Consider the following 25,314-nt stretch of genomic DNA (forward strand, 5'->3'; position numbering starts at 1 on the left):
ACGAAGAGAGATTTCGAACTGTTTGGCTGGAACACTCGGGGATAACAGACATTGCTCCGGAGGATCTGGACAATACCCGTTTTGTGCCCTTGAAGTCTGCCTTTATTGCTGGAATAAAACCAGAATTATCCAAGATGTTGAAGGTAACCTTACCAGAGTGGGAAGGCGCAGGAGTAAAGTACACACAGTTAATTGATCGATGCAGTCAGCTGGACAGGGACATGGGAGCAAAACTCCGAGTTATGCAGACAGGTCAGATACCGAAAGAGCCTGACAAAGGACTAGGTCAGCGACCCGGTAAATGTTACTGTTGTGGGAAGGAAGGCCATTGGGCTAAGACGTGTAAAGTGAAAGGACGAGGCAGAGGACACCCGGGACATAACCCGGAACCCAAACCAGGTCCATCTCAAGATGATAACGACCTCTTAGAGAAGCTTAAACAGCTTATTCAGTTAACACTCCAACAACAGAAGGAGTTATCATCTTTTCTTAGTGTGACAAAAAACTAGAGGAGCCCCCCCTCGTCGTTTCGGTGCCTCTCCAGGCGCTATTAGAAAATAGAAAAGATGGATTGTATATAACTGCGAGGGTGGGCGACCAAGATATTGACTTTTTATTGGATACTGGAGCTGAATTAACGTGCATACCCCAACAATACAGAAACCCCCTACTAATGGACGGTAAGACTGAAACAGCTCACGGAGCAGGGGGCAATAAGTTAGTAATCAGGAAGACTCAGCCCATACATATTGGTTTTGGTCCACACGAATTGAAAACACCAATTTGGATAGGTCCGGTGGACCAAGCCCTTCTCGGTATGGACATTCTTACCCAACTGAACTCTTCGTTACATTTTAAAGGCGGTCAGTTAACTTGGTCTATCAGAAGTTTGAAGAAAGAGGAGCTAAGGGAACACCCAATATGGGCCCAGGATAAGAACGATTGTGGGCTACTTCAAATGGAACCAGCAACATTTACGGGATCTGCTCCACCCTGTACCAAACAATATCCCATTAGTCTAACCTCCGTTGTGGGAATCCTACCCGTAATCGAACAGTTAGAAGAGCGAGGCGTGCTAGTTAAAACACACAATACATCCAACAGCCCTGTGTGGCCAGTACTGAAACCAAACGGGACCTGGCGGCTTACTGTAGACTATAGGAAAGCTAACCAGTGTATTGATCAAAAGGCCCCTTTGGTAGCTGACCCCTCTACGATATTCAATGCCTTGAAGCCGGAACACGAATGGTTTTCTGTTATCGATATGGCTAATGGATTTTGGTCGGTGCCACTAGCACCCGAGGTCCAACCGTGGTTCGCCTTTACCGTACAACAACAACAGTACACCTGGACACGGTTGCCACAGGGTTTCCACAACAACCCTACGGTATTTCATATGGCCCTACAAAACCATTTGAGGGAGTTACCTTCCATTCACTCCACGGTCATCCAGTATGTGGACGACATTCTGCTAGCCTCTGAGACAGAAGAACAGCACGAGCAAGATCTGCGTACCCTATTAGACCACCTTCATCAGAGAGGACACAAAGCCAGTATCGACAAAGCACAAATAACTCAAGGGGAGGTTGTGTACCTGGGACAAAAGATTTCAAAGGGAAAGAGAGAACTCACCCAGGACAGGACTGCCGCTATTCGAGCTGCCAAACAGCCAACTACTATCCAGGAACTTAGGTCTTTTTTGGGTTTGGATTGACTCCTACACACAGCTGGCTCAACCGTTAACCGATCTCCTAAAGGGAAAGCGGGCCTCTAAAGAATCCGTTACTCTAACCAAAGAACAACAAGAAGCTTTTGAAAATTTAAAGAGGGCTCTGTGCTCAGCGCCAGCCCTGGGAATCTCCGACAATGGGAAACCGTTCACCCTGTTTGTACACGAAAAAGAGGGATATATGACTGCCATACTAACGCAGGAGCACGGGGATAAACAGAGACCTATTGGATATTATTCGAAAAGACTGAACACTGTCGCCCTAGGATGGGGCAGTTGTTTAAGAGCTATGGAAGCTACATGTCAAGCAGTAATGGCTACTGCAGGTCTGGTGTTAGATCAGAAGTTAACGGTTAAGTGTCCGCACACAGTCCATACTTTGCTATCCACGAACAGAGTATCCCAAGTGACCGCAGCTAGATGGACCCGATGGACAACAGTCCTAGAGGCTCCTAATCTCCACATCGTCCGGGTCAGCCCGGTAAATCAAGCGACTATGCTCCCGTGGTCTAAGGAGACAGAGGAAGAAGAACATGATTGTGTAGAGATTATGGAAGAAACAGAGGAGACAGCCCTAGCGGCAGAAGAAGCATTGCTCAACCCAGATTTAATCCTATTCACAGACGGATCCTCCTTTGTTGACAATGGTATACGGAAAGCAGGATGGGCAGTTACAACTCAACATGAAGTTGTGTAAGTGGGATGCCTGTCTCCAGGAACGTCAGCCCAACAAGCCGAACTGCGAGCCCTGTCGGAAGCATGCCGAATAGCAGAAGGGAAAACAGCTAATATTTACACAGACTCACGGTATGCTTTTGGAGTTGCTCACGACTTTGGTCAGTTGTGGCGCAAAAGAGGATTTCTCACCGCAGCTGGTACACCTATTCAAAATGGGAAAGAAGTTCGAGACTTGCTAGAGGCGATGCAATTGCCACAAAAGGTATCTATTTTGAAATGTAAAGCCCATACAAAAGACAACACTATGGAAGCAAAAGGGAATGCCCTAGCCAACAAGGCAGCCAAGGAAGCCGCCTCGCGGGGTGATCCCCCGGACGCACGGACGCAAATATGTGAATTGAATGCGTCCTGTCTGACACAAGACCTACAAGTGATGCAGAGTGAATGCTCCAAAGATGAAAAATGGACCTGGATGGAAGCAGGGATTAAGTTATGTGACGATGGCATCTGGAGGCAAAGGGACACTGAGAAACCTGTTGCACCACAGGCGCTGATGCCCTTTTTAGCCCAACAAATTACTCCTGGGGACACCTGGCCCCGCAACAGATGACAGCACGGTTCCAGAAATGCTGGTGGGGTCGAGGGTTCAAAAAACATGCACAGCTGGTGGTTGACCGCTGTGTGGTCTGTCAAAAAAACAATCCAGGACCCACTATGATAATGCCTATACTAAGAGCCCCTGCTCCAGCCGGCCCATTCCAGTGCTTACAAGTTGACTATATCACTCTCCCACCTTGTCAAGGATACACCGGTATTTTAGTCATTGTTGACAAATTTTCGAGATGGGTAGAAGACGTCCCAGCCAGAAACGCCACGGCCAATCACACCGCGAAGGTCCTGCGTAAGGATTACATCCCCAGATGGGGAGTACCAGTCAGCATTGACTCTGATCAAGGAACTCATTTCACAGGCGCGGATTGTCAGGAAGTCAGTTGACTGCTAAACATTACGTGGGATTTACACTGTCCTCATCACCCACAGTCATCAGATCAAGTGGAACGAATGAATCAGATGCTAAAGCAGCGACTATCCAAGTATCACCAGGAAGGACTAAAGCGACCTCAGGCATTGCCGATAGTTCTGTGTAGTATCAGAGCGACCCGTGATTAAACGCCGAATTATTAATTGCTGCCATGTTTAAAATTTGTATTATCTTCTTTGCATGTATTTTAAGTAGTTGCTCATTTTTGTCTAACCAAACCTGTCCACATGGGGAAACTAATCGAGTGTCCAGAGAATTACAGGTTAACTCTTTCCTTTACATGACCTATACTTATGCTAAAGAAGCTAACCTCTCCCGCTGCTGGATATGTGGACACGTGCCTATCCACTCCAGGGGAGGCATCCCCTTACGTCCCATTCCGTTTAATGCATCAGTGACGGCGGAATGGATCGCAAAAGGATCTCGGAGCAGACGAACTTTCATGGGGTGGTACCGGTCCCATTACAATCGGATCCGAGAACCTCTGTTCTTGGTCCTTACTAATACCTCAGGCGTGGGAAGACCAGAGGGATTCATACGCCTGGTTAGAGACCAAAAGGGTGGACGAGAAGTGGGACGAAGTAACTGCTCCCACTATTTCAATGTGACTCCAGGCGCTAAATCTATTCGCCTGCGGGACCTTGAGGAACTAAAGGATCGGGACGCCACCTGGCGGGTGGACCCCGAAATAGCTAGAAACCCCATGCCTACAACGGTACTTACTTTATTTGCGGCAACAAAGCCTATCCCTGGTTACCGAAATTCTGGACAGGATCATGTTACTTAGGTTATGTTACACCTTATATCCATCATTTGACCTCCCTGTATAAGCCACCTGAGGGACGAAGAAGGAAACGAGCTATCACAGAGACTGAGAGATTTTTCTCGATCATGTTCCCGTGGTACGGGACAGGTAAGATAGCCAGGGAATCCATCAATATTGCTTCGGTCCTAGAAAAAGGTGGCCAATGACACCGCCGAAGCCCTTGATAAAATAAATGCAGAAACGGTAGCTATCCGCACCGTAGCACTCCAGAACCGAATGGCCTTAGATTTTGTCCTAGCAGAAAAGGGGGGTACATATGCCCTGATAGGACCCGAGTGCTGTACATACATTCCAGATAGCTCCGAAGAAATTTCCGATCTGGCAGCACACATCTGAAAGGAGATGGAAAAGCTAAAACAACCCCCAGCTTCCACCTTGTGGGGTTGGGCGACCAGTTGGCTGGGCTCGATAGGGACTTTAGTGGTACAGGGTTTGGTCTTATTTCTAGTTATAGTTGTAATTCTGTATTTGATGTTTTTGCTTATTAAGTGCTGTTGTAAACAAGTAACTGAAGCCCCTGCAAAACTTATGATTTTAGAGAGTTCCCGCGGGCCCCTCCTGTGGCACAAGCAGGCAACGTATTGAGTGTGACTCCTCCGGGTGTTGAAGGCTGTTTCTAAACAAGTAGAGACCATTAAAGGCACCTAGGTGGGATCAAGGGAATGATTCTTAAAAGTGTTTTGAAGAATCAAAGGGGGGACTGTGAGAACAGAATTTTGAAGAACAGAATAATATGGGGACATTTAAGATGAAATAATTAATCAATCATGTATTACTAACAAACTAACTTCAGGGCTGCACAGACAGCTTATCAGTAGAAATAGACCAACAATCTAAAACCTAGTAGGACAGCTGCACCTGCCGAATAGTAGCCTATTGTACAACAATCAGCCCAACGTTCCAAGGAGATAGGGGAATAAGAAACTGCTCGAGGGAGAGGTGACAAGGCAGTGCCCCAATCAGGCCCTAACACCAAGAAACTGCAGAGTTTGTAAACCAATTGGGAACATAAAGGGGGTGTCACTGATTTGTAAGAAGAACAATAAGAAAGGCTTGAATTCCCTCCTCCAGCACGGAGGAAGAGGGAGGAGAGCCCAGGTGTTGTTGTTGTTCGCTTTGCTGATGATGTAACCACTAAGTACTACAATAAAGTTTCTTAAAGCTACAGTCGGACTTTGTCTCATTTCGTATAACCCATGAGACCATAGAAAATTGAGATCCAACAATTAGGCCGAATCGACACGGTTTTACGAAAGGAAAATAAATAGTGTTTGACAAATCTATTATGAGTTTCTGAGGATCTAACTAGCGTGTAGATAAAAGGAGAACCAGTACTTGGCTTTTCAAAAGGCATTCGATAAGGTACCACACGAAAGATTGTCATACAAGATAAAGACCCATACTGTTGGAGATAATATATCAACATGGCTAGAGGATTGGCTAAAGGACAGAAAACAAACAGTAGGAATTAACCAATCATTTTCAGGTCATCAGGCTGTTACTAGTGTGGGGGGTGAGGACAAAGATCAGTGCTGGGGCCTCAGCTATTTACAATCTATATTAATGACCTAGAAGAAGGGAACCAAGTGTAATGTATCCAAGTTTGCAGACAAAAAGTCAGGCAGGAAAATAAGCTGTGTTTCCAAATGAAATCCAGAGATATGGGGATCTGGCAGGAAAATGTTGAAGTTGAATATCAGCCATGATCAAATTGAATGGCAGAGCAAGTTCAAGGGGCAACATGGCCTAGTCCTGCTCCTATTTTGTAGGTTATGCTCTTAAAATGTTGATTGCAGTTATGATAACCACAGCAACACAGTTTTAAACAGTCACCTTTTAACTGCCCATTTCACATAGGCAAGCTGAGACATAGCACCTTCCTAGCCTGAGATCGCTCCATCAAGTAAATCCTCTTCAATCCATTTGCTTTAATGAATCAGGGTTACAAAAACTCTCACCTTTTGTACAAAAGCACTTTCGGCCAGCTAAAGACTTCCCAGGCCTTGCATGCCTAATTTACACCATCAGTACTAATTCCAGACAAAAACAAAATCAATTCTAAAAGCGTGTTTCATTGTTTAAATGTTTGTATTGTTTGATTTTCAGTTATTATAAAATTTCAGCAAATCCACATGCTTCACCTCCTACAGACACACGTGCCAGATGCAAAACTTTTAATGATAGGGTAGGTAGATTAGGTAAATAAAAATAGATTAGTTAAATTTGTTCAACCACAGTATATCTAGCCCAATAAACTTTTGAACTGTGGTGTAATTTGACAAAATCCATCCAATTTTGATTTTAATCTGTGTAATATTTGTTCTTGTACAAGGATTAGCGCTGAAATACCAGTCTAATAATGTTTTTCTACTTAAAATCTGTACCAAAAATACTAATTAAATAGAAATATATTATTGTTCAGTTAATAATAATTCACACATTGGTTCTACAATTCACCATAAAAACATGTAATCAAAGGTGACTCTAGCCTAACCTTTAAAGAATGAGGACTCATTTATCCAAAAACGAGAGAATGCCTGTTTGTTATTCTTGTTTATTAGTGACCCACTGAAGAAATTGCAGCAAAATGCAGTTTTCAAAAAATGAATTTCTGAGAAAGCAATTTCCATTACAGGGGAAAAACATGCACGCTAACCTTTTTTGTTAAAAGGGAATGTCGCCCCAAGTGCGATCTTTGGTGTAATCTTGTACCAAAAAAAATTAGTTACAAAGCATTTTTTTCAACTTTTTCCAGGTATTCCATGAACAGGAGAACTGAGTTATTGCATAGAGAGGGAGAATAACTGCCTAACCAAAATACAGGTTCCTATATTAATGACTGTCTCTTTGCTGATTCTCTCAAATAATCAGCAACAATAACTTGTCCTAAACAATTAATATATTATCCCATTCAGATCTGAAATGGGAAAATTCACTATCATCTAAAAAATAAGCAAATAAAATACAGAATGATTAATAGGGTTTGATGAAAAAAAAATTAGAACTTTCAAAAAAAACAACACTGATTTCTGCTAGAATTTGTGCTTGACAAATTAAGCAATGTCAGTGCTGGGAATGTGCCATATTTCACATTTTGTTTTTTAACCCAGCATGACCTTTAAGCACTCCCAGGTGAAATTTTTCTTTTATTCATTCATGGGATGTGGGCGTCGCTGGCTAGGCCAGCGTTTATTGCCCATCCCTAATTGCCCTTAAGGTGGTGGTGAACTGCCTTCTTGAACCGCTGCAGTTCTTGTGAGGTAGGTACACACACAGTGCTGTTAGGAAGGGAGTTCCAGGATTTTGACCCAGCGACAGTGAAGGAACTGCGATATAGTTCCAAGTCAGGATGGTGTATGACTTGGACGGGAACTTTCACGAGTTGCATAGCCAGTAAAGCTATTTTCCCCATCCTAACAACTTGTTTCACTTAAGCCAAGAGCACTACGCACTGTACAATATCCAACAGAAGACACACTTTAGTGAGGTTGCCAACTCTGCAGTAAAATGTGAAAATTTTATGCTGTGAACTTATGAACTTAAACTCCATTTACTATCCTTACATCCATCATAAAGATGATATTTCTACCATTAAGTATACACAAACTAATCCAATCTATGAGTTATGAAAAATTGTAATTTATACCTTATTATATATAACCAGCTGGTCACCAGATTTCTGTAAGGAGATAACAAACACGTTGCCATCATCCAGAAAATTGTTCAGTTCTCTTCTGTTTTCCAGTGACGAAATGAGAGAATCTGAAGATGAAAAGCCAAAATAGTTTCTTGCTGTTTGGAGAATGAAAATTTTCCTCGGATCTTCTAGACTGGCAGGCATGTTGTCGTCCCTTAAACAGAAAAACAATTGTTAAATTAAGTGGCAAAGTCAGAATTTTACTGCATAAAGAAAAAATCAGTTGAGCCAGAAAATAAAAGATAACCAGAGTCTATAGGACTGAATTTTCCCGGCCCACTGACAAAGGCTGGGAGGTGGAAGGGCTGGCAAAATGGTGGGAGGAGGCGTCGGGAGGGGAGCATAGCAGTGGGAAACTTGGCAAATCAACTGCCTGCTGGAGGCCAAATGAGCCACTTAAGTAGCCCAATTAAGGGCCACTTCTAGCCTCCGTGGGCATTTTGCCCACATCGGAAGGGCCTACTGCTGCATGGGGAGACTGCCAGGTAAACCCTGGCAGCCTCCCAGCAGGTTCCGGAGGGCAGGGGGGCCTCCGAGGGACCCCGCAATGGCAATGCTACCCTCTCTGGAAACGGCGCTGCTGGTGCTCCATGACCATTCCCCACTTCGACCAACTCCTCCACTCCCCCCACCCAGTTGCAGGGGCCTGCTGCCAGGCCCTGGCTTCCCCCAACCCAACTCATCTGTCTGTCTTCAAGGGTTCCCCACCATTGAGGCGCCTTCTCCCTGGAGCTGCAGCCTCAGCACTGGCCATTGTTGTTTGGTCCGGCAGCTCTTGGGGGAAGGCCGCCGTCCTCAATTGGACAGCGACCCCAACAGCAACCTCTTAATTGGTTGCTGCCAACAATATGCCGCCCCAGGTCCTGCTGTCTGCCCTGGCAGCAGGGACTTCCAGGTAAGCAACAAAATTCAGCCCAATATGGCCCACTGCTCCTGCATTTTAATTCAAACAAAAATTATTTAAAAATCACTACACTGTTCTTAACCAACCAGTAATGAATCTTAGTACAATGAAATGCAGGCCCTTGATCAACAGTAAAAGTCCCTTAGAAATTAAACCCCTGGTGTTCTTAATCGGTCACATTAGACAAGTTAAAAATGAACGTTAGTCTCTTTTGAATTCAAAAAGTGACTGAGGCAGTGTCTCTTATGCAAAAACTTCACACTGTATACTTTATAAACGAAGCAACTTGTGTTGTTGTAATGTAGTAATCTCAAGTTGAGAAAAGAGCAGGGCAGTGCAGCATGGAATTTAGTCCCAGCAGGAATTCATTCGTGGAGAGAGAACAATGTTGAGATGCCATTAAGCAGGGCTTTTTTTTTTATTTAAATTCTTAATGAAGAATTCTTAACATTCATCTTAACGTGGTACCAACATGATCTACATTTTTTCAGTTAGAAATAATAGATGGCAGTTCAGGGAACCCTAATGATGTGTGCAGAGTGTGATACGTGGGCCATTATGTATCCTCAGCAACGTTCCCTCTAAGCTGCACCCATGTGCAGCAATCAAGAAGGTACCACACAGGACTTTCACAAGCTGTCTCCTTCAAAGACACCACACGTGCATGGCCACACAGCAGCCATGCAAACAAATTTTAAAGAAACAGCACATTGAAATAAACAGGCTGCACACAAAGAAAATTTAGAGGGATCATTCATCCTCAGGTGACAGTACATTGCACTAAGTCTCAAGAAAATTTGAGTCCTTCGAACAGCAATTGGCCACACCAGAGCGGAGAGGATCTTTGGTTTCTAGGTTGTGTTTTTCAGAACGTAGTCACTCAAAAGACAGTACCAAATAGTTCAGCACACAAGGATATTGTAGAAAGAGAGAAGTGGTTGACTACTCACTGGGTAATAGAGGGAGACAGGACTCACAGGAGCTGGGAACTTGAGTTACTGGAATTGTTCAATAGATACTTAATGTTGGACAACATTGCAGCACCATTGAGCAAGGGATGACCCAAAGGGGTGAGAGACAGATAAATTATTAGAATAGGACAGTGCTACCTGGGGAGAGTAGCCAATCTAACATCAATGTTCAAGAAGAGAGAGAAGGATAAACTAGGTAATTATAGAATCTAACATAATTTGTGGGTATATCCATGGAATCCTAGTGAGATAAAATTGGTGAACATTTCGAAATGCATGGGTTAATCAAGGCCAGCCAGCATGAATTTGTTAAATGTGTTTGACAAACGGAGACCATTTTTTGAATATTTACTGGATAAAGAGAATGCACATTTCGTGTACATGGATGCTCAGAAGGAATTTGATATGGTGGCACACAAAAGGCTCATTAGAAAAATTCAGACACATGGATAGTATGAATTGAAATGAAGCAACATGGATAGGAAGTTGGTAGACTGATAAGAAACAAAGTTAAGTTGAATAGATGTTGCTCAGACTGTAGAAGGATTGGAAGTAATGTACCCCCAAGATCAGTCCTGCATCCACTTTTGTTTATACCTTCCTTTTACCCAAGTCCAAATCCAATTCAAAATTTGCTGACTAAACAAAAGTAGATTTAACAAACAGTGAGGAATATTATACATGAATTTGAGAAAACTGATGTAGGTCAGAAGAGAGGGCAGAGAAATGGTAGGTGCAGCTTAATGTGGATAACTGTGAGATGATCCATTTTTTTCTCCCCAAAAATGTAAGTATCCACTCAATGGAAAGCCACTTAAGAATGTGGCCGAACAGAGAGCCCTGGAGGTTCAAATACATAATTCCCTGAAATGTGCAACTGCAGGTTAAAAAAGGTCAACAAAATTTTAGGTTTTATAAATGGAGGAATAGATTACAAGATTATAAAAGTTATGATTAAATTTATACAAAACATTAGTTAGTCCACGGTTGTTTTGCAGTTTTGGGCATCCCATTATAAAGAAAAGTGACATTTAAAGCCATAGAGAGCAGACAGAGTAGATTCACCAGGATGACTGAGGTAGGAAACCACAGCTAGAAGGAGAGATTGGAGAGACTGGGACCATTTCTACAGCAGTAGAGAAGTCTAAAAGGAGATTTATTCGAGGTTTTCAAAATTATGGAGAGTTTTTATGAAGTGACTAAAGAGCCTGTCACTCCAGAATTGGCCTTTATAGCCACTCCAGGCGCTGCTTCACAAACCACTGACCACCTCCAGGCGCGTATCCATTGTCTCTCGAGATAAGGAGGCCCAAAGAAAGACTAAAGAAAGACTATTTCTTCTGGTTGGGATGTTAGTCACAAGGGGCCATCAATTAAAAATAATCTCCAAGAGAATGAACAGTGATAAGGAAAAACTCTTTACACATAGCTTGTTATCAGATGCAATGCTATACCACAGAGGGTGGTTGAGGCATCCTTTAAAGAATAGATAAAAATTTGAAGCAGTGGAAGATACAAGATTTTAAAGAGCCAACAGGGTAGTGAGATTAGTTCTCGAATTCTCTAACAAAGAGCCAGCCAGCACAAACAAGATAATTTCTGTGCTGGAATCTTCTGTGCAATTATTGGACAGGAACCTTCGGTATATCAGAGAAACAAATTTGACTACAGATAATCCTTAGCTCAGAATATCAAGACTTTACTCCAGCATAATCTCTCACCAATGATATCTAATTTGTTGCAAAAACAAACAGTAAATCATTTAAAAGTAACATTATTTTAGCTCTTTTTTTAAAAATTAGTCACGATATAGATCACATTTAAAAGATGCATATGTGGCATGTTTCATGGAATCATAGAATGGTTACAGCACAGGAGTCGGCCATTATGTCCTCTGCAAGAGCAACTCACCTAGTCCCACCCCCTGCCTTTTTCCTCTAGCCCTGCAAATTTTTCTCTTCAGATAATTATCCAGTTCTCTTTTGAAGACCTCTCGATTGAATCTGCCTCCACTACACTCCCAGACAGCACCTTCCAGACCCTAACCACTCACTGCGCAAAAACGTTTTGCCTCATATTGCTATTGCTTCGTTTGCCAATCACCTTTAATCGCCATCTTCTGGTTCTGGATCCTTCGGCCAATCGGAACAGTTTCTCCCTATCTACTCTGTCCAGACCCTTCATGATTTTGAAATCCGGATCACTGTGAAGCATGTTTGAGTACTATAATCTCAGCTATTCCACAAAGCACATAGGAAGCAACTCACAAGGGGTTGGGAGAAAAAAATCTTCACAGGCAAGTCAACTGAAGTAATTCCCATGTACTTCCTAACAGTTAGTTTGAGAATACCAATTGCAGTGGCCTGGGAGCTTACAATACTTCTGCCTTCCTGGTAAAAGTTTGTTACATTAAAACAGAGAAACAAAGAGGGAAAGCAACAAAATATTTAAATTGGAGACAAAAATATTTAGATCTGTATGACTCCCAGAATTTGTATGCTGGATTTCAGAAGTAGGTACTATCATAATCAGTTTCTAAAAGAATTGCATAAAAGTTCAAATTAGTTTTGAGCATAAAAACTTAAAAATATTAATACGATCCAAACATGTTTTATTTCCACTTTGGTTGATCGTTGCGACCCTGAACAACTCAAGTCTTATAACAAGCATTTAGAACTGTATACTGGGTGAGGACAAGATGTGACATCTACACAGCCAAGTGTTGTCCAATCAATTCCTGATATAGGAATATGAAATAATTTTTGTTGGAATTCAACAAAGCTTTAATTTAATCAGTAAATTCAAGGGTAAAGTATACTTGTATTTAATATAATTATAATTTTAAAAATGCTATATTCTCTAAACAAAATTATTTTTCCCTCAAATGTTTCAGGAGGTTATAATTTAAATAAGTACCCACAGTATGTATGCTTTAACCCACAAATGTTACTGAAAACTAAAATGCATGATAGAAGTTAAAAGCAGACAACATTTAAAGAAAGCGAACTGAAGGAGCTCATTATGCCAGAGGAAACAACGGAGAATGTTAGAAATCCGAAATAAAAACAGAAAATGCTGGAAATATTCAGCAGGTCTGGCAGCATCTGTGGAGAGAGAAACAGAGCTAGTGTTTCAGGCCGATGCCCTTTCACCAGAAATCATGATAGTCTGAACTTTGATGAAAGGTATTCAACCTGAAATGCTGTTTTTCTCTCTCAAGAGATTATACCACCTTGTCCATTCTTTGCTGGAGCAAGATTAACTTTACTTAAAATATTTACCCACTTTTCCCTCAAAAGAATGGTCTCTTCCTCAATTAATCCCTGTAACAAAGCATTCTATGCTCAAACAACTCTGCATGAAGATTTCTTTCCCCTAATCTCTCCAAACTCAGAATTTTAAAATCGAGTCACTGGTTATTGAATCCTCAAAAGGAAAGATCCTTTCTCTATTCAACTTATCAAAACCCTTCATGACTTAAACTACTTCTACTAAAATCTCCTTAGTCTCAATACCTTGCCTTTATCCTGTCATGTCCAGGAAGGGAACAGTGATGAAATATGAAATGAACTAGAGAAATTATGAAATAAAAGTCAACTGTTGAACAGAACTACAAAAAAGGACATTTGTGCTAGAGGCAAGATGGAGTAAAGGTCAAGTGACCCCCCCTGTACTGTCAATAAACATGTTTGTCTACTGGAGACAAAACCCATTATCCATGCCTGAATTAGCTTTGGGGGAAAACACATTAAAATGGAAAACAGCCTATTCCATGCAAACAACTCCTATTTGCAGGAATGGAGCTAACAAAGACAGGCTGACTCCACAGCCAACATTAAAATAATAGGTGTGAAATAGCACCGCTTTAGCAGAATGGGCCACATTCAGATGCCATCATGTAACAATTGTTCCCAAATCCTTGAACATTGTATGAATCACCCCAGGGGAAAGAGCCCTGTCACCTGACCCACACCCCAACCTGACAAATTTCTACCTTAAAAAGATATCTCTCTGGAGAAAAGGGGAGGCTGAACAGCCAAAGAAGGCCTTTTCCAGTCAGAATAGCTGCGAGACAGTTCCAGCTAAGCAGGAGCTCTGCTGATAACACCTTTTTACTACTGCAGAGAAATTGCAAGGGGACTTTGAAACTCCCCATCTGCGAAAGTGAAGCAGAATTTCCACATCGACTTTGGATTGAGGCTTAACCACAAGGAGTCTGCGACACTTCATCCTTTTCAAGACAAAGAACATTCAGGCCTGCACCGCTGAAAGATTTCCTCCAAAAAAGCTTCAAAAGGTTTTCTTAAAACAATGAACTATTTTGTAATGATTGGACTCTAATTGCATGCTACCACTCTACTCTAACTTTTCTTGTGCGTGTGTGTGCGCGTGTAAATGCGTGAGTGGGTGAAGCACAAATATTTTTCAGTTATTGGGTAAAAATAGTTATCTTTCTTTTTAACCTACAAGAAAAATTGTTGTTTGTCTATTTCTTTGCCCCTTAAAACACTATCTGTGGTCAGTTGTAAGGGGAAAAGTGGAAGTCACCCACACCATTTCCCACCCATCCATAACAATCCTCAGAACTGCACTTTCCCATCCCCAACATCATTCCAGTGAATCTAAACTATGTATGCACTCTATGTCTTTAATGTATTTTAATAATGAGGAACCTAAATTACATAATTTCTTTATTCATATGCCATATGCATTTTTATGATGGTCAGAATTTTTTTTTAAGTAATTTTATCTAGCTCCATTTGCACTCTCAGGGCATTACGTATCTGAACATCTTGGCCTCTCTGATCCTCCACGTTTTACAGCATTATTCTATTAAGCATTTACTCCCAAAATGTATTACCTCACACTTTTCAGGTTAAACCCTCAAGAATCAAACACTGCTTACACATATTAATAATAACGGAGAAGGGGCAGGAGGAAGAATCGGTTACTTAGCCCTGTAACTTTAAATTAAATGTCCTTACAGGGTTGACTTCTGAACTGGCAAATATGTCCTCCCTTCATTGTTTTTCAGGTTGCTGAGTGGAGTAGGTTGTCACTTATGTTCCTCGCCTCCGACTGAATGACTATGCAAATTACTCCGAAGAGCCACCGAGTATAATGGAGAAATTCCAGTATTAGTTTAGTTTAGAGATACAGCACTGAAACAGGCCCTTCGAGTCTGCGCTGACCATCAACCACCCACCTATACCAATCCCACACTCCCACCACATCCCCACCTGTCCCTATATTTCCCCACCAGCTACCTATACTAGGAGCAATTTATAATGGCCAATTTACCTACCAACCTGCAAGTCTTTTGGCTGTGGGAGGAAACCCACGCAGACACAGGGAGAACTTGCAAACTCCACACAGGCAGTACCCAGAATTGAACCCAGGTCGCTGGAGCTGTGAAGTTGCGGTGCTAACCACTGCGCCGCTCTATATTCAGGCGCAAGATAACGTTTGCTCATTGATCCGTTTCACCTCGTATATTTGTCAATGAGAAAAGGAATCCCGGAGATACTCGGTCGGTTAGTTAGTGTTCGGTCAATTTCAAGACCTGCCGGGACATTACCATCAGGTTCTGAGACTGTACGAGCGACAATAGGCTCAGTAACCAGGGATTAATCAGCGCCGACTGGGCGATTCGGAATACCACTGCTTTATGGCTGTAAATAAAGTCAGAACTCACCGAATGAGGAGCGTTGACAAGAGGGGCTGCGTGGAGCGGGTCTCCGGCCTAGCCTTGGCTACCAAACGGCCACGATCAGCTCCTCCCGCGTTGTTGGGAACGCCGAGCGTCCACAGTTACCCAACACAGCAACCACCACCGGAAATGACGCAACCTGGAGGATTAGGCGTCATTGCGTAGCTTTTTAAAGGGCGCCTCAGCTGTCAGCAGTGGAGAAGCTGGCAGTGGAGTGTGGATAGTGACTGCTCCTTTAAAGGAGCGTACAGGCACTTGGAGGACAGCCTCGCGCATAATCTCGGCAGCGCTGTCTACTTGGAGCGGATAAAAAGAGCATGAATCATTGGGGGGGGAAGAGAAAGAGACAAAGAGTCGCATTTGTTTCCGTGGCAAAAATCAGAATGAGAGTGTGTCAATAGTGTAAATAAAGGAAACAATCGCGGAACACTTGCGGTGTAAGAGCGTGTCGTTGGATTTGCACATTAATGTCGCATTCGCACCTCTCGGTTCCACCTCCTCATCGTTGGTGCGTGGACGATCCGAACCCTGGGTTGCAGCCAGGATTCTAGCGGGGGGCACCTTCTCTTGGAGTATTTATTTATTTGTAACAGAACAATATTTTCCAAGAAATACTCCGTTCTGTGGAGAATTAAATTGTTTATTTTTGTTGGGAGCCGTATAATGTTAGATCCGCCGTACTTTTTCCAGACACAGTTCACCCACTTCCCCCTCCCCCATACGTGATATCTTCTGATGGGTGAGCTGAACCCTGTTGTCATTTGGCCCCGGAAGTAGTCGTCGTGCCGGTTCCCGAGTTGGAGCTGCTGAGGCAGCGGAGACGGTGTGGGACTGACGTGGATTCGGGATCCGTACCAGGAACTGCTAGTACTCAGCAGCCCAGGAATAGAGGGCAGGCGTGGCAGCTGCAGGAGCGCTTTCATTGCCCCAACACTACCGGTATGGGTGCCGGTCAGTGTTGGTATCCGCGGTGGAGCCAGCGGCTCCTTTTAATAAATCTCAACATGTAATGGGGGATGGGGGCCGGGTCTCGCCTGGGGAATGTCGGCCCAGCCCGGACTGGCCTTGGACATCCTCCTCAGAGCCGCTCCATTGATGAGTTCCCTAAATTCCGTCCTCCAGACTCCCAGGGGTAGAAGGAGGCGATGCAGAGCCGGGATTGCCGGCAGACTACGGGGTCTCACCCCGGCCCGGGGTGGGTGCCTCCGGCTGTCGGTGATTTGTGGCTCAGGATCTGAAAGCGTCAGATGGAGAGTTTGTATAAATTCCCCTCTCCAGGAGCTGATTCCGTGCAGTTTTTGAGGAAGAGGAGGCGGAGGATCAGCAGCACGGCGGGGGCGGCGACTGGGGTGGTAGTGGGCGGTCAGGCAGTGAAAGTGGCCGTTTCTTTGTCAGGAGGTGAGGAACAGACCCACCCCCAAAATATTTGAAACTGACCCAATTTCTGGTAAAATGTTGGAGCCAGCTGATGGATTTTTAACTCCACAGGAATGAAGTATCAAGAGATTGCTTCTCAAAATGCACAGAGATCAATGTAACATTTAACCCCCTACCCCCATCCCTAAATTAAAGGTCCTGGCAGCGACTCAGCGCGAAATCTCGGTAACTTTGTTTTTTGATCTGAATCCAAGTCATGCACCCAATCTAGGAAGGCCCCGCTGAGGGTGATTTGCATTTAAAAAAATCTTCCGCCGCAGTGGCGTTATTGTGAACCATTTGAGCGGACGGAGCCTGAAGCCTTGCTCTTGCTGCGTTCCTGTTGGTACCGGAGAGGGTTTGCGAGCTAGTGGCTTCTCGTTACCATTTGCGAACTGCGTAGTTTGGTATCCATCACTCGAATTGCGGAGAGTGTTAATCGCCAAATGTAACCAGTATTTTTAATGTTTTGAGATACCTTTTTATATGAGGGATTTAATTTCGAGTTTTGAAGCCTGTTTTTCTCTTAATTTTTGTCATGTAGGCCTAGCGGTAAATGCTGGCCTTGAGGCTGGGTATATGAAAAGGTTGGTAGAAAACGCAGTCAAATCGCCCAGAACCTTTATCGTAGACTTTTTTTTGTGGTATTAAATCATTGTCATTTTTCTTATTTCCCCACCCCGCTTCCTGCTCCTGTGTTTATTACGTACGGTCTGTTTTCCGACTAAACAACTGGCTTCATATTTTATGCTGCAGTTCTTGAGAAGTCTTCGTATACATTTCTCATAGTTTGAATTGTGCATCAGGAAAAACGCTCGCATCTTATGACTGAAGGATTCCAACAGAAATATTGTCATATTTTAACACTCATGTTTTAATGTTTTCTAGTGGGAGATTAGCTCATACTGGCAGACTTCCATCAGATATCTCGGACATTCAATCGACTGGTAAGTGTTAGATAGCCCATTTTAATAATTTTGTTGCTCTCGTAACATAACTAGGTCAGCGATTGTATAAGGTTCTATTGAAAAAAAAACATTGACGCTCTTTTAAATCGATTGGCACTAAAGTAGGATAATTACGTACTTTGCAGAATACGTTTGAAATACCACATTATACAGTTCTGTTTTTCACTAGCCTCCAAACTTATTTTCTTTGTACTGGGGGAGAATCTCCTGAATGCGAGTAATAACAGGAATCTCTGGCCAGAGAGTGTTGCAGGGACCAAATAACTAAAGCCATAAAAAAAGTCAAGCTCTCTGGTTTAGATTTTGTAGGTTATCAAGGGTTCAGATGGCTGAGTAAACGTATCACTTGGTATGATATTGAGCCATGCAGACTTGTATGGTCCTGGGTTAATTCCCTCATTTCTACTGAATCAGTTAATCTCTACGAATATAGAACTTTAAGATCAGTAACTATAATACAAGGGATTGGGGGTGAGGGGGGCACAATTGGCTTGGGTTCCCACTTCTTATCTGTCAACTGACTCCAGTTGGAAAGTGCATATCTAGATGCCGAAACCCTCATCCATGCCTTTGTTACCTCTAGACTTGACTATTCCAGCACACTCCTGGCCAGCCTCCCACATCTCCTTCTGTAAACCTGAGGTCATCCAAAGCTCTGCTGCCCTTGTCCTTACTCGCACCAAGTCCCGTTCACCCATCACCCCTGGCTCACTGACCTGCATTGGCTCCCAGTCAAGCAACACCTCTATTTTAAAATACACATCCTTCTTTTCAAATCCTTCCATGGCTTCAATTCTCTCTATCTCTGTAATCTCCTCCAGCCCAACAACCCTCCAAGATATATGCACTCATCTAATTCTGGCATCTTGAGCATCTACGATTTTAATTGCTCCACCATTGGTCGCTATGCCTTTAGCTGCCTAGGCCCTAAACTCTGGAATTACTTCTCTGAACCCCTCTGCCCCTCTCTCCTCCTTCAAAATACCCCTTAAAGCATACCTCTTTGACTAAGCTTTTGGCAATCTGCCCGAATATTGCCTTATGTGGCTTAGTGTTGAATTTTGCTTTATAACTTTCTTGTGAAGTACCTGGGAGCGTTTTATTATGTCAAAGGCGCTGTATAAATGCATGTTAATTGAGGACAGGAACAGGTTCATTTGATGCTCCCTACTATTCAACAGCCTGTCTGTGCTCATAGCATGGAATTGTACATGGAGGACCATTTGGGCACTTAATGGAGAGCTGATAGGATTATACCACAGCATAAGTCTTCAAGATGAAGTGGAGTGGGGACTTCTCTCTTCCCTGTTGAAAACTTGATTCCAGCTATCAGTTTTGCAGTGAGATGTAATAAATGAAATTATGAAGTCACTGACAACATATAGTGCTTTAAATGCAGTATAAACATCCCAGGAACATTATCAAACAATATTTGACGCAGCCACATGAGATATGAGAACAGTTGACCAAAAGCTTGGTCCAAGAGGTAGGTTTTAAGGGGCATTTTGAAGGAGGAGAGAGAGGCAGAGGTTCAGGGAAGGAATTCCAGAGCTTAGGGCCTAAACAGCTGAAGGCACAGTGACCATTGATGGAGCGATTTAAAATCAGGGGTGTTCACGAGGCCAGAATTAGATGAATGCAGAGATCTGAGGGTTTTAGGGCTGTAGGAAGTTAAAGGGAAGGGGCAAGGGCATAGAGGGATTTGAAAACGAGAATGAGATTTTTTAACATCAAGGCATTGCCTGTCTGGGACCCAATGTAGACCAGTGAACACAGGTAATGGGTGAATGGGACTGTGCAAGTTAGGATATTGGCAGCAGAATGTTGGGTGAATTTGTTTAGAGCGTGCAAGGTGACAGGCTGGGCAGGAGAGGATTTGAATAGTCAAGGTAACAGGCACGGATGTGGGCTTCAGAATCAGATGAGCTTAGGTAGGAGTTGAGATGGGGGTGGTCATGGAGGTGTAATAGATGGTCTTTGTGATGGAGAGGATAGCAATTAAACCAAGTGGGCTTTTAATATTGTAATTTAGAGATATGAGTTCATCACTAAAAGATGTGAGCTATCCTTGCCATTTCAGTTATAAATGGCAGGTAACATTTGTGCCATATTTGCAACATGTGATGGAAATCTCCAATAAAGCCCAACCATCTGACCTTCCACTACTATTAACATCCTGAGGGTCATGAGTGACCAGAGCAGAAACTAAATATTCTGCAATGGATAGCTCACCTGAGCTATCAAACAATCTCCATCATCTAAAACAGTTCGGTTAGTAGCATAATGCCATGCTCACCACTTGACTGAATAGGTGTAGCTGCAACAATACTCAAAGCACAACACCAACCAGGAGAGCAATCCACTTGATTGGTGTCCTTGCCACTGGGCTCGATATCCACCCTCTTCACTACCCATTCACTGCATTCATAATATGTACTAGCTGCAAGATGCACTGCAGCAACTCAAGTCTTGCTTAGCTAACACCTCCCTTTCCCATGACCTCTACCACCAAGAATAAGAACAGCAAGATCATGGGGATTCTGTTACCTACAAGTCAAGTGCCATCCTGCATTGAACATGTATCACCATTCCTTCATTTTTGCTAAGTCAAAACTCTTGAATTCCTATCTAAAACCATCATGGGAGCACCATCATCACAAGAATTGAGGTAGTTCAAGGAAAGCCCTACCACCATCTCCAGGCATAAAGGACAGGAATAAACTGTGGCATTACCCTGTAAGAAAAATCCTGTAATGATTGGATATTCATGTGAAAGTTCAGTTGACTGATGTACTGAGCCTTGTGTTGAAACACCAAGTAGACATACTTATGGATTACATTGCAGGGCTGTATTCAAACAAGTGATAGGATGACAACTGTTTTCACCCTTCAGCACAAGATTTGAGTCTGGGCGCAATTTGTAGAAAGCTCAAAGGACAAGATCAACTAAACTGATAAGTGGATTTCACCTACTCTACCAGGGAATCGAGGATAAAAATCTGATGGAACTCAGACTATGATTTTTGTCCTTCATTCATGGTACAGTACAAGCTATTAAAATTTCACTTTAAACTGATCTGAGGTGTTTGCAATGACTCTTCCAGAATTTCCTCCTATTGCAAGACTGTTATTGTATTAAATGTATCAGCTTTGTGCTTTTGTGGGAGAATGATGTGATTCTCATCCACTGAATTGCATTCCTTAATTAGCCGTGATGTATTTTTGATTAAACATGAAAACAATTAAAGCTGGTCATACATTTTGATCTTACACTATTTGTATGGAACACAGTAATGTCTTGATTACCTTATTAAAAGACTGAAGTGCATTCACTGCATCTACTTAGCAGATGATAATAGCATAGTTATGAGAACAATAAACTCCCGTTCAAGGTCATCTGGACTTGGGTCATAACCCAGCCACAGTTGAACTTGATGGATGAGTTATAGCAATGTTTGGCACATACTCCTATATGGAGTACCTTGTGTGGCTACCTGTAAACTTGATGAGTTGAAATGGCAATGGTGAAGGTCCAGCTCAAGCAGGAAAGTGGAGATTCGAAGCAATGGAGAGCCATAATAAGTAGTAGGACAAAGACCAAACCGATTCCTTTGTGAATGTTACTGCTAGCTAAGGTGCCATACTTTAGACTGTAGCCAGTTACAATTGACTGTCATCAAGGTGACCTGAAAATTGGAGCACTGTATGAAATTATGTAGGTCGTACACTATTGGGCTTCCGCATGAACACTTCAGCTCAATCTGTATGCTGTTTTTAATGTATGGAGGGTCACGAGATTTTTTTAAAACTTGGTGGAAAATATGATGTTTTTTTAAAAAATGCAATTTATTCCTCTTCCTTCCTCTTGCCCCCCCCCCCCCCCCAAACAACGACTCTCAATAAAAGTCAGAAGAAAAATACGAAGTCCAGTTACGATACCTTGAAAAATAGCATAAAATAGAATCACAGAATGGTCACAGCACAAAAGGTGGCCATTCAGCACTTTAAGCCTGTGTTGGCTCTCAGCAAGAGAAATTTAGCTAGCTCCTCTCCCTTGCCCTTTGCCTGTAACCCTGCAATTTCTTTTTCCTTCACGTGCTTATCCAATTCTGTTTTGAAAGCCACAATCGAATCTGCCTCCACCACCCTTTTTCAGGCAATGCATTCCAGGTCCTAACCACTCCTCACGTCACCTGTGGTTCTTTTGCCAATCACTTTAAATTGGTGTCCTTTGGTTCTCAACCCTTCCACTACTACGAACAGTTTCTCTCTATTTACTCTGTTAGTCAAGACTAGCATTATCCTCAAGGCAGATATTTGCAGAACGAGTTGTTATAAATTTCTAAATATGTTATCTAGGCATATTTCTAGGATATTCAGTAATATTACCAGATTAAAATGTGTGCGCTTTCTGATTTCTGTTACCTCACCTTTTCAAATAGTTTTAGCACATTTATATTGTACATGGGCAGCCTTCATTTCATTTGAAGTGGCTACATACAGCAATGATGTTTTGCTACCGTTTGCCAAGGAAGTTAGACTGGCAGGGATGCTCAGCTGATGAACGTAGCGATGAATTGGGATTTTCTTTTTTACCTTGCCCTACAAAGACTAATAACTGTTAGTCTTTCAATGACCAGTTTTTCACAATTTTGCTTAATCAGTTATAGAATTACTGTATATTACATTCACACACTCACCCATCTATCTGGAAGTGTTTATCGTTAATTTTTCATGTTGTCTTTGTCTTAACAGAATTTGAAAGAAGATCTGAATGGCCAAGGTGATCAAAATATAGGTAAGTACAATAAAAATATCCTACCAGAAGGACAACCAGAATGCGGACCATGGCACTTTGGTGCAGGAGGTTGCTTAAAGTGTTGGGGGGGGGGGGGGGGGGGCGTGGGTGGAGGAGCAAGAGGGGAAGCTAATGTTGTTGTAAGGATTAAATCATTATGGGGACAGATAGCATCCTTTGTAAATGTGATCAAGTCCCATATGGATTCTGACCTACCTGATGACAGGGTGAGGGACATCTCGAACCGGTTTGCAGGGATATTGGAGCGGGAAAATCCAGTCATTATGATCCATGTTGGGGCTAACGATATAGGAAGCAGTCAAGAGGTCCTGTTTGGAGCTAAATTAAAGGACAAGACTTCAAGGGTTACAATCTCTCGATTATTACCCGAGCCACATGCAAATTGGCATATAGATAAGTAGATCAGGGAGGTGAACAGGTGGCTGAAGGAGTGGTGTGGGAAAGAGGGTTCCATTTCATGGAATACTGGTACTAGTACAATTGGGATGGGCTCCATTTGAACCAGACTTGGGTCAAGGTCCTAGAAGGATAAATAAGGCCCTCACAAGGTCTTTAAACTAGTAAATAGCTGGAGCGGGAGAGCTCTGGTGGTAGTATAGGTATCATAACTAACAATCAGATCTAAGCTCTGCAGTCTTGCCACACCCAGTTGTGAATGGTGATGGACAAATGAACAACAGACAGGAGGAGGAGTCTCCACAAATATCCCCATCCTCAGCGATGGGGGAGCCCAGCACAGCAGTACAAAAGACCAGGCTGAAGCATTTGCATCCATCTTCAGCCAGAAGTGCTGAGTAGATGATCCATCTCGGCCTCCTGATCAGGTCCCCAGCATCACAGATGCCAGCCCAATTCACTCCATATGATATCAAGAAATGGCTGAAGACTATGGGACTAGACAACATTCTGGCAATAGTACTGAAGGCTTGTGCTCCAGAACTAGCCGTACCCCTAGCCAAGCTTTTCCAGTGCAGCTACAACATTGGCATCTTCTTGGCAATGTGTAAAATTGCTCAAGTATGTCCTGACACACAAAGCAGGACAAATCCAACCCGACCAATTACCGCCCTGTCAGTCTACTCTCCATCATCAGCAAAAGTGATGGAAGGGGTCGTTGACAGCGCTATCAAGCGGCACTTGCTCAACAATAATCTCCTAACTGATGCTCATTTGGGTTCCGCCAGGGTCACTCAGCTCCTGACCTCATGACAGCCTTTGTCCAACCATGGACAAAAGAGCTAAATGCCGGAGGTGAGGTGAGAGTGACTGCCCCTGACATCAAGGCAGCATTTGATTGAGTATGGCATCAAGGAGCCCTAAAATCTGGAGTCAGTGGGAATCGGGGAAAACTCTCTGCTGGTTGGAGTCGTACCTAGCACAAAGGAAGATGGCTATGGTTGTTGGAGGTCAATCATCTGAGCTCTAGGACATTACTGCAGGAGTTCCTCAGGGTAGTGTCCTAGGCCCAACCATCTTTAGCTGTTTCACCAATGACCTTCTCTCCATCATAAGGTCAGAAGTGGGGATGTTCACTGATTGCACAATGTTCAGCACCATTCACGATTCCTCAAATACTGATGCAGCAAGACCCGGACAGCATCCAGGCAAGTAACATTCGCGCCACACAAGTGCCAGACAATGACCATCTCAAACAAGAGGGAATCTGACCATCTCCCTTTGATGTTCAATGGCATTACCATCACTGAATCCCCCACTATCAATATCCTAGGGGTTACCATTGACCAAAAACTGAACTGGACCAGCCACACACATACTGTGGCTACAAGAACAGGTCAGAGGCTAGGAATTCTGCTGCGAGTAACTTGCCTCCTGTCTCCCCAATGCCTGTCCACCATCTACAAGGCACAAGTCAGGAGTGTGATGGAATACTCTAAACTTGCCTGGATCGGTGCAGCTCCAACAACACTCATGAAGCTCAACACCATTGTTAGGAGAGGCTTCTATTTTTTAAAATATATTTTTAAGGACTCACATAAATTGTGGAAATGGATTCATTTGGAAGTCTGAAGAAATGCTGGACTTCGTTTTTCTTTCACTGGAGTCATTGAAAGAACACTTGACTGAAAACACTTACTGGAAGAATCCAGGAGTGCTTAAAAACAACCTCTACTGGAGATCACCTGCCTTAAGATAAATAAACGGGAACCTTGGACTAAGGGGAGATGTTTATAGAGGTCATAAGGTTGACTTCCTGTTTTGGGGTTTGGATTGTTTTCTGTTCAGTTCGGGTGTGACCTGTTTTGAAGACAGTTGGTGTTTTGCCTGCCAAGGAAAAAAACACCCCAAGCTCATCTTCCCTGCACGCCTCTAAGAGACCCTGAGAAGTCCAGTGTCTCAGCTCCTCTTTCCTCATGTCTTTGGAAAAACCTTGCAATTCAAGTTTGTGCTGGCTGAAACCCCTGATGCTACAATTCTTCTGAAAAAAACTGCCAAATTAATTCTCAACACTGCCTGAAAAGATCTGCTCCAGAAAAGATCCCAGTGACCCGTCACCGTACACCTGGATGCCAGACCAAAAGAGATAACTGACATC

The 25,314-nt window shown here is 43.1% G+C and overlaps 2 protein-coding genes across 9 annotated transcripts in view; one reads left to right on the top strand and one right to left on the bottom strand.

The window, feature by feature from the left end:
• Positions 1–15,695, bottom strand: part of dync2h1 (dynein cytoplasmic 2 heavy chain 1) — an 836,995-nt gene extending 821,300 nt beyond the window's left edge. For both annotated transcript variants that reach the window (XM_068033753.1, XM_068033752.1), the window contains exons 1-2: positions 15,543–15,695; positions 7,922–8,126 (exon numbers count right to left, since the gene is read on the bottom strand). In XM_068033753.1, coding sequence (XP_067889854.1) covers positions 7,922–8,116 — 195 coding nt within the window. In that variant the 5' untranslated portion in view covers positions 8,117–8,126; positions 15,543–15,695. The remainder of the gene's footprint in view (positions 1–7,921; positions 8,127–15,542) is intronic.
• A 614-nt stretch (positions 15,696–16,309) lies between these two features.
• The window catches only part of dcun1d5 (DCN1, defective in cullin neddylation 1, domain containing 5 (S. cerevisiae)), a 45,600-nt gene continuing 36,595 nt past the window's right edge, over positions 16,310–25,314 (top strand). For 2 of the 7 annotated variants that reach the window (XM_068033757.1, XM_068033762.1), the window contains exons 1-3: positions 16,310–16,496; positions 17,862–17,920; positions 22,697–22,739. The gene's annotated coding sequence lies outside the window, so the exon portion shown is untranslated. Of the gene's footprint in view, positions 16,509–16,927; positions 16,956–17,017; positions 17,160–17,288; positions 17,422–17,861; positions 17,921–22,696; positions 22,740–25,314 lie in introns of those variants that run through there. The other 5 variants (XM_068033760.1, XM_068033763.1, XM_068033761.1 and 2 more) reach the window with 5 other exon arrangements.

This window comes from Heterodontus francisci, chromosome 6, assembly GCF_036365525.1.
Source record: "Heterodontus francisci isolate sHetFra1 chromosome 6, sHetFra1.hap1, whole genome shotgun sequence".
In the NCBI taxonomy this organism is placed as follows: domain Eukaryota; kingdom Metazoa; phylum Chordata; class Chondrichthyes; order Heterodontiformes; family Heterodontidae; genus Heterodontus; species Heterodontus francisci.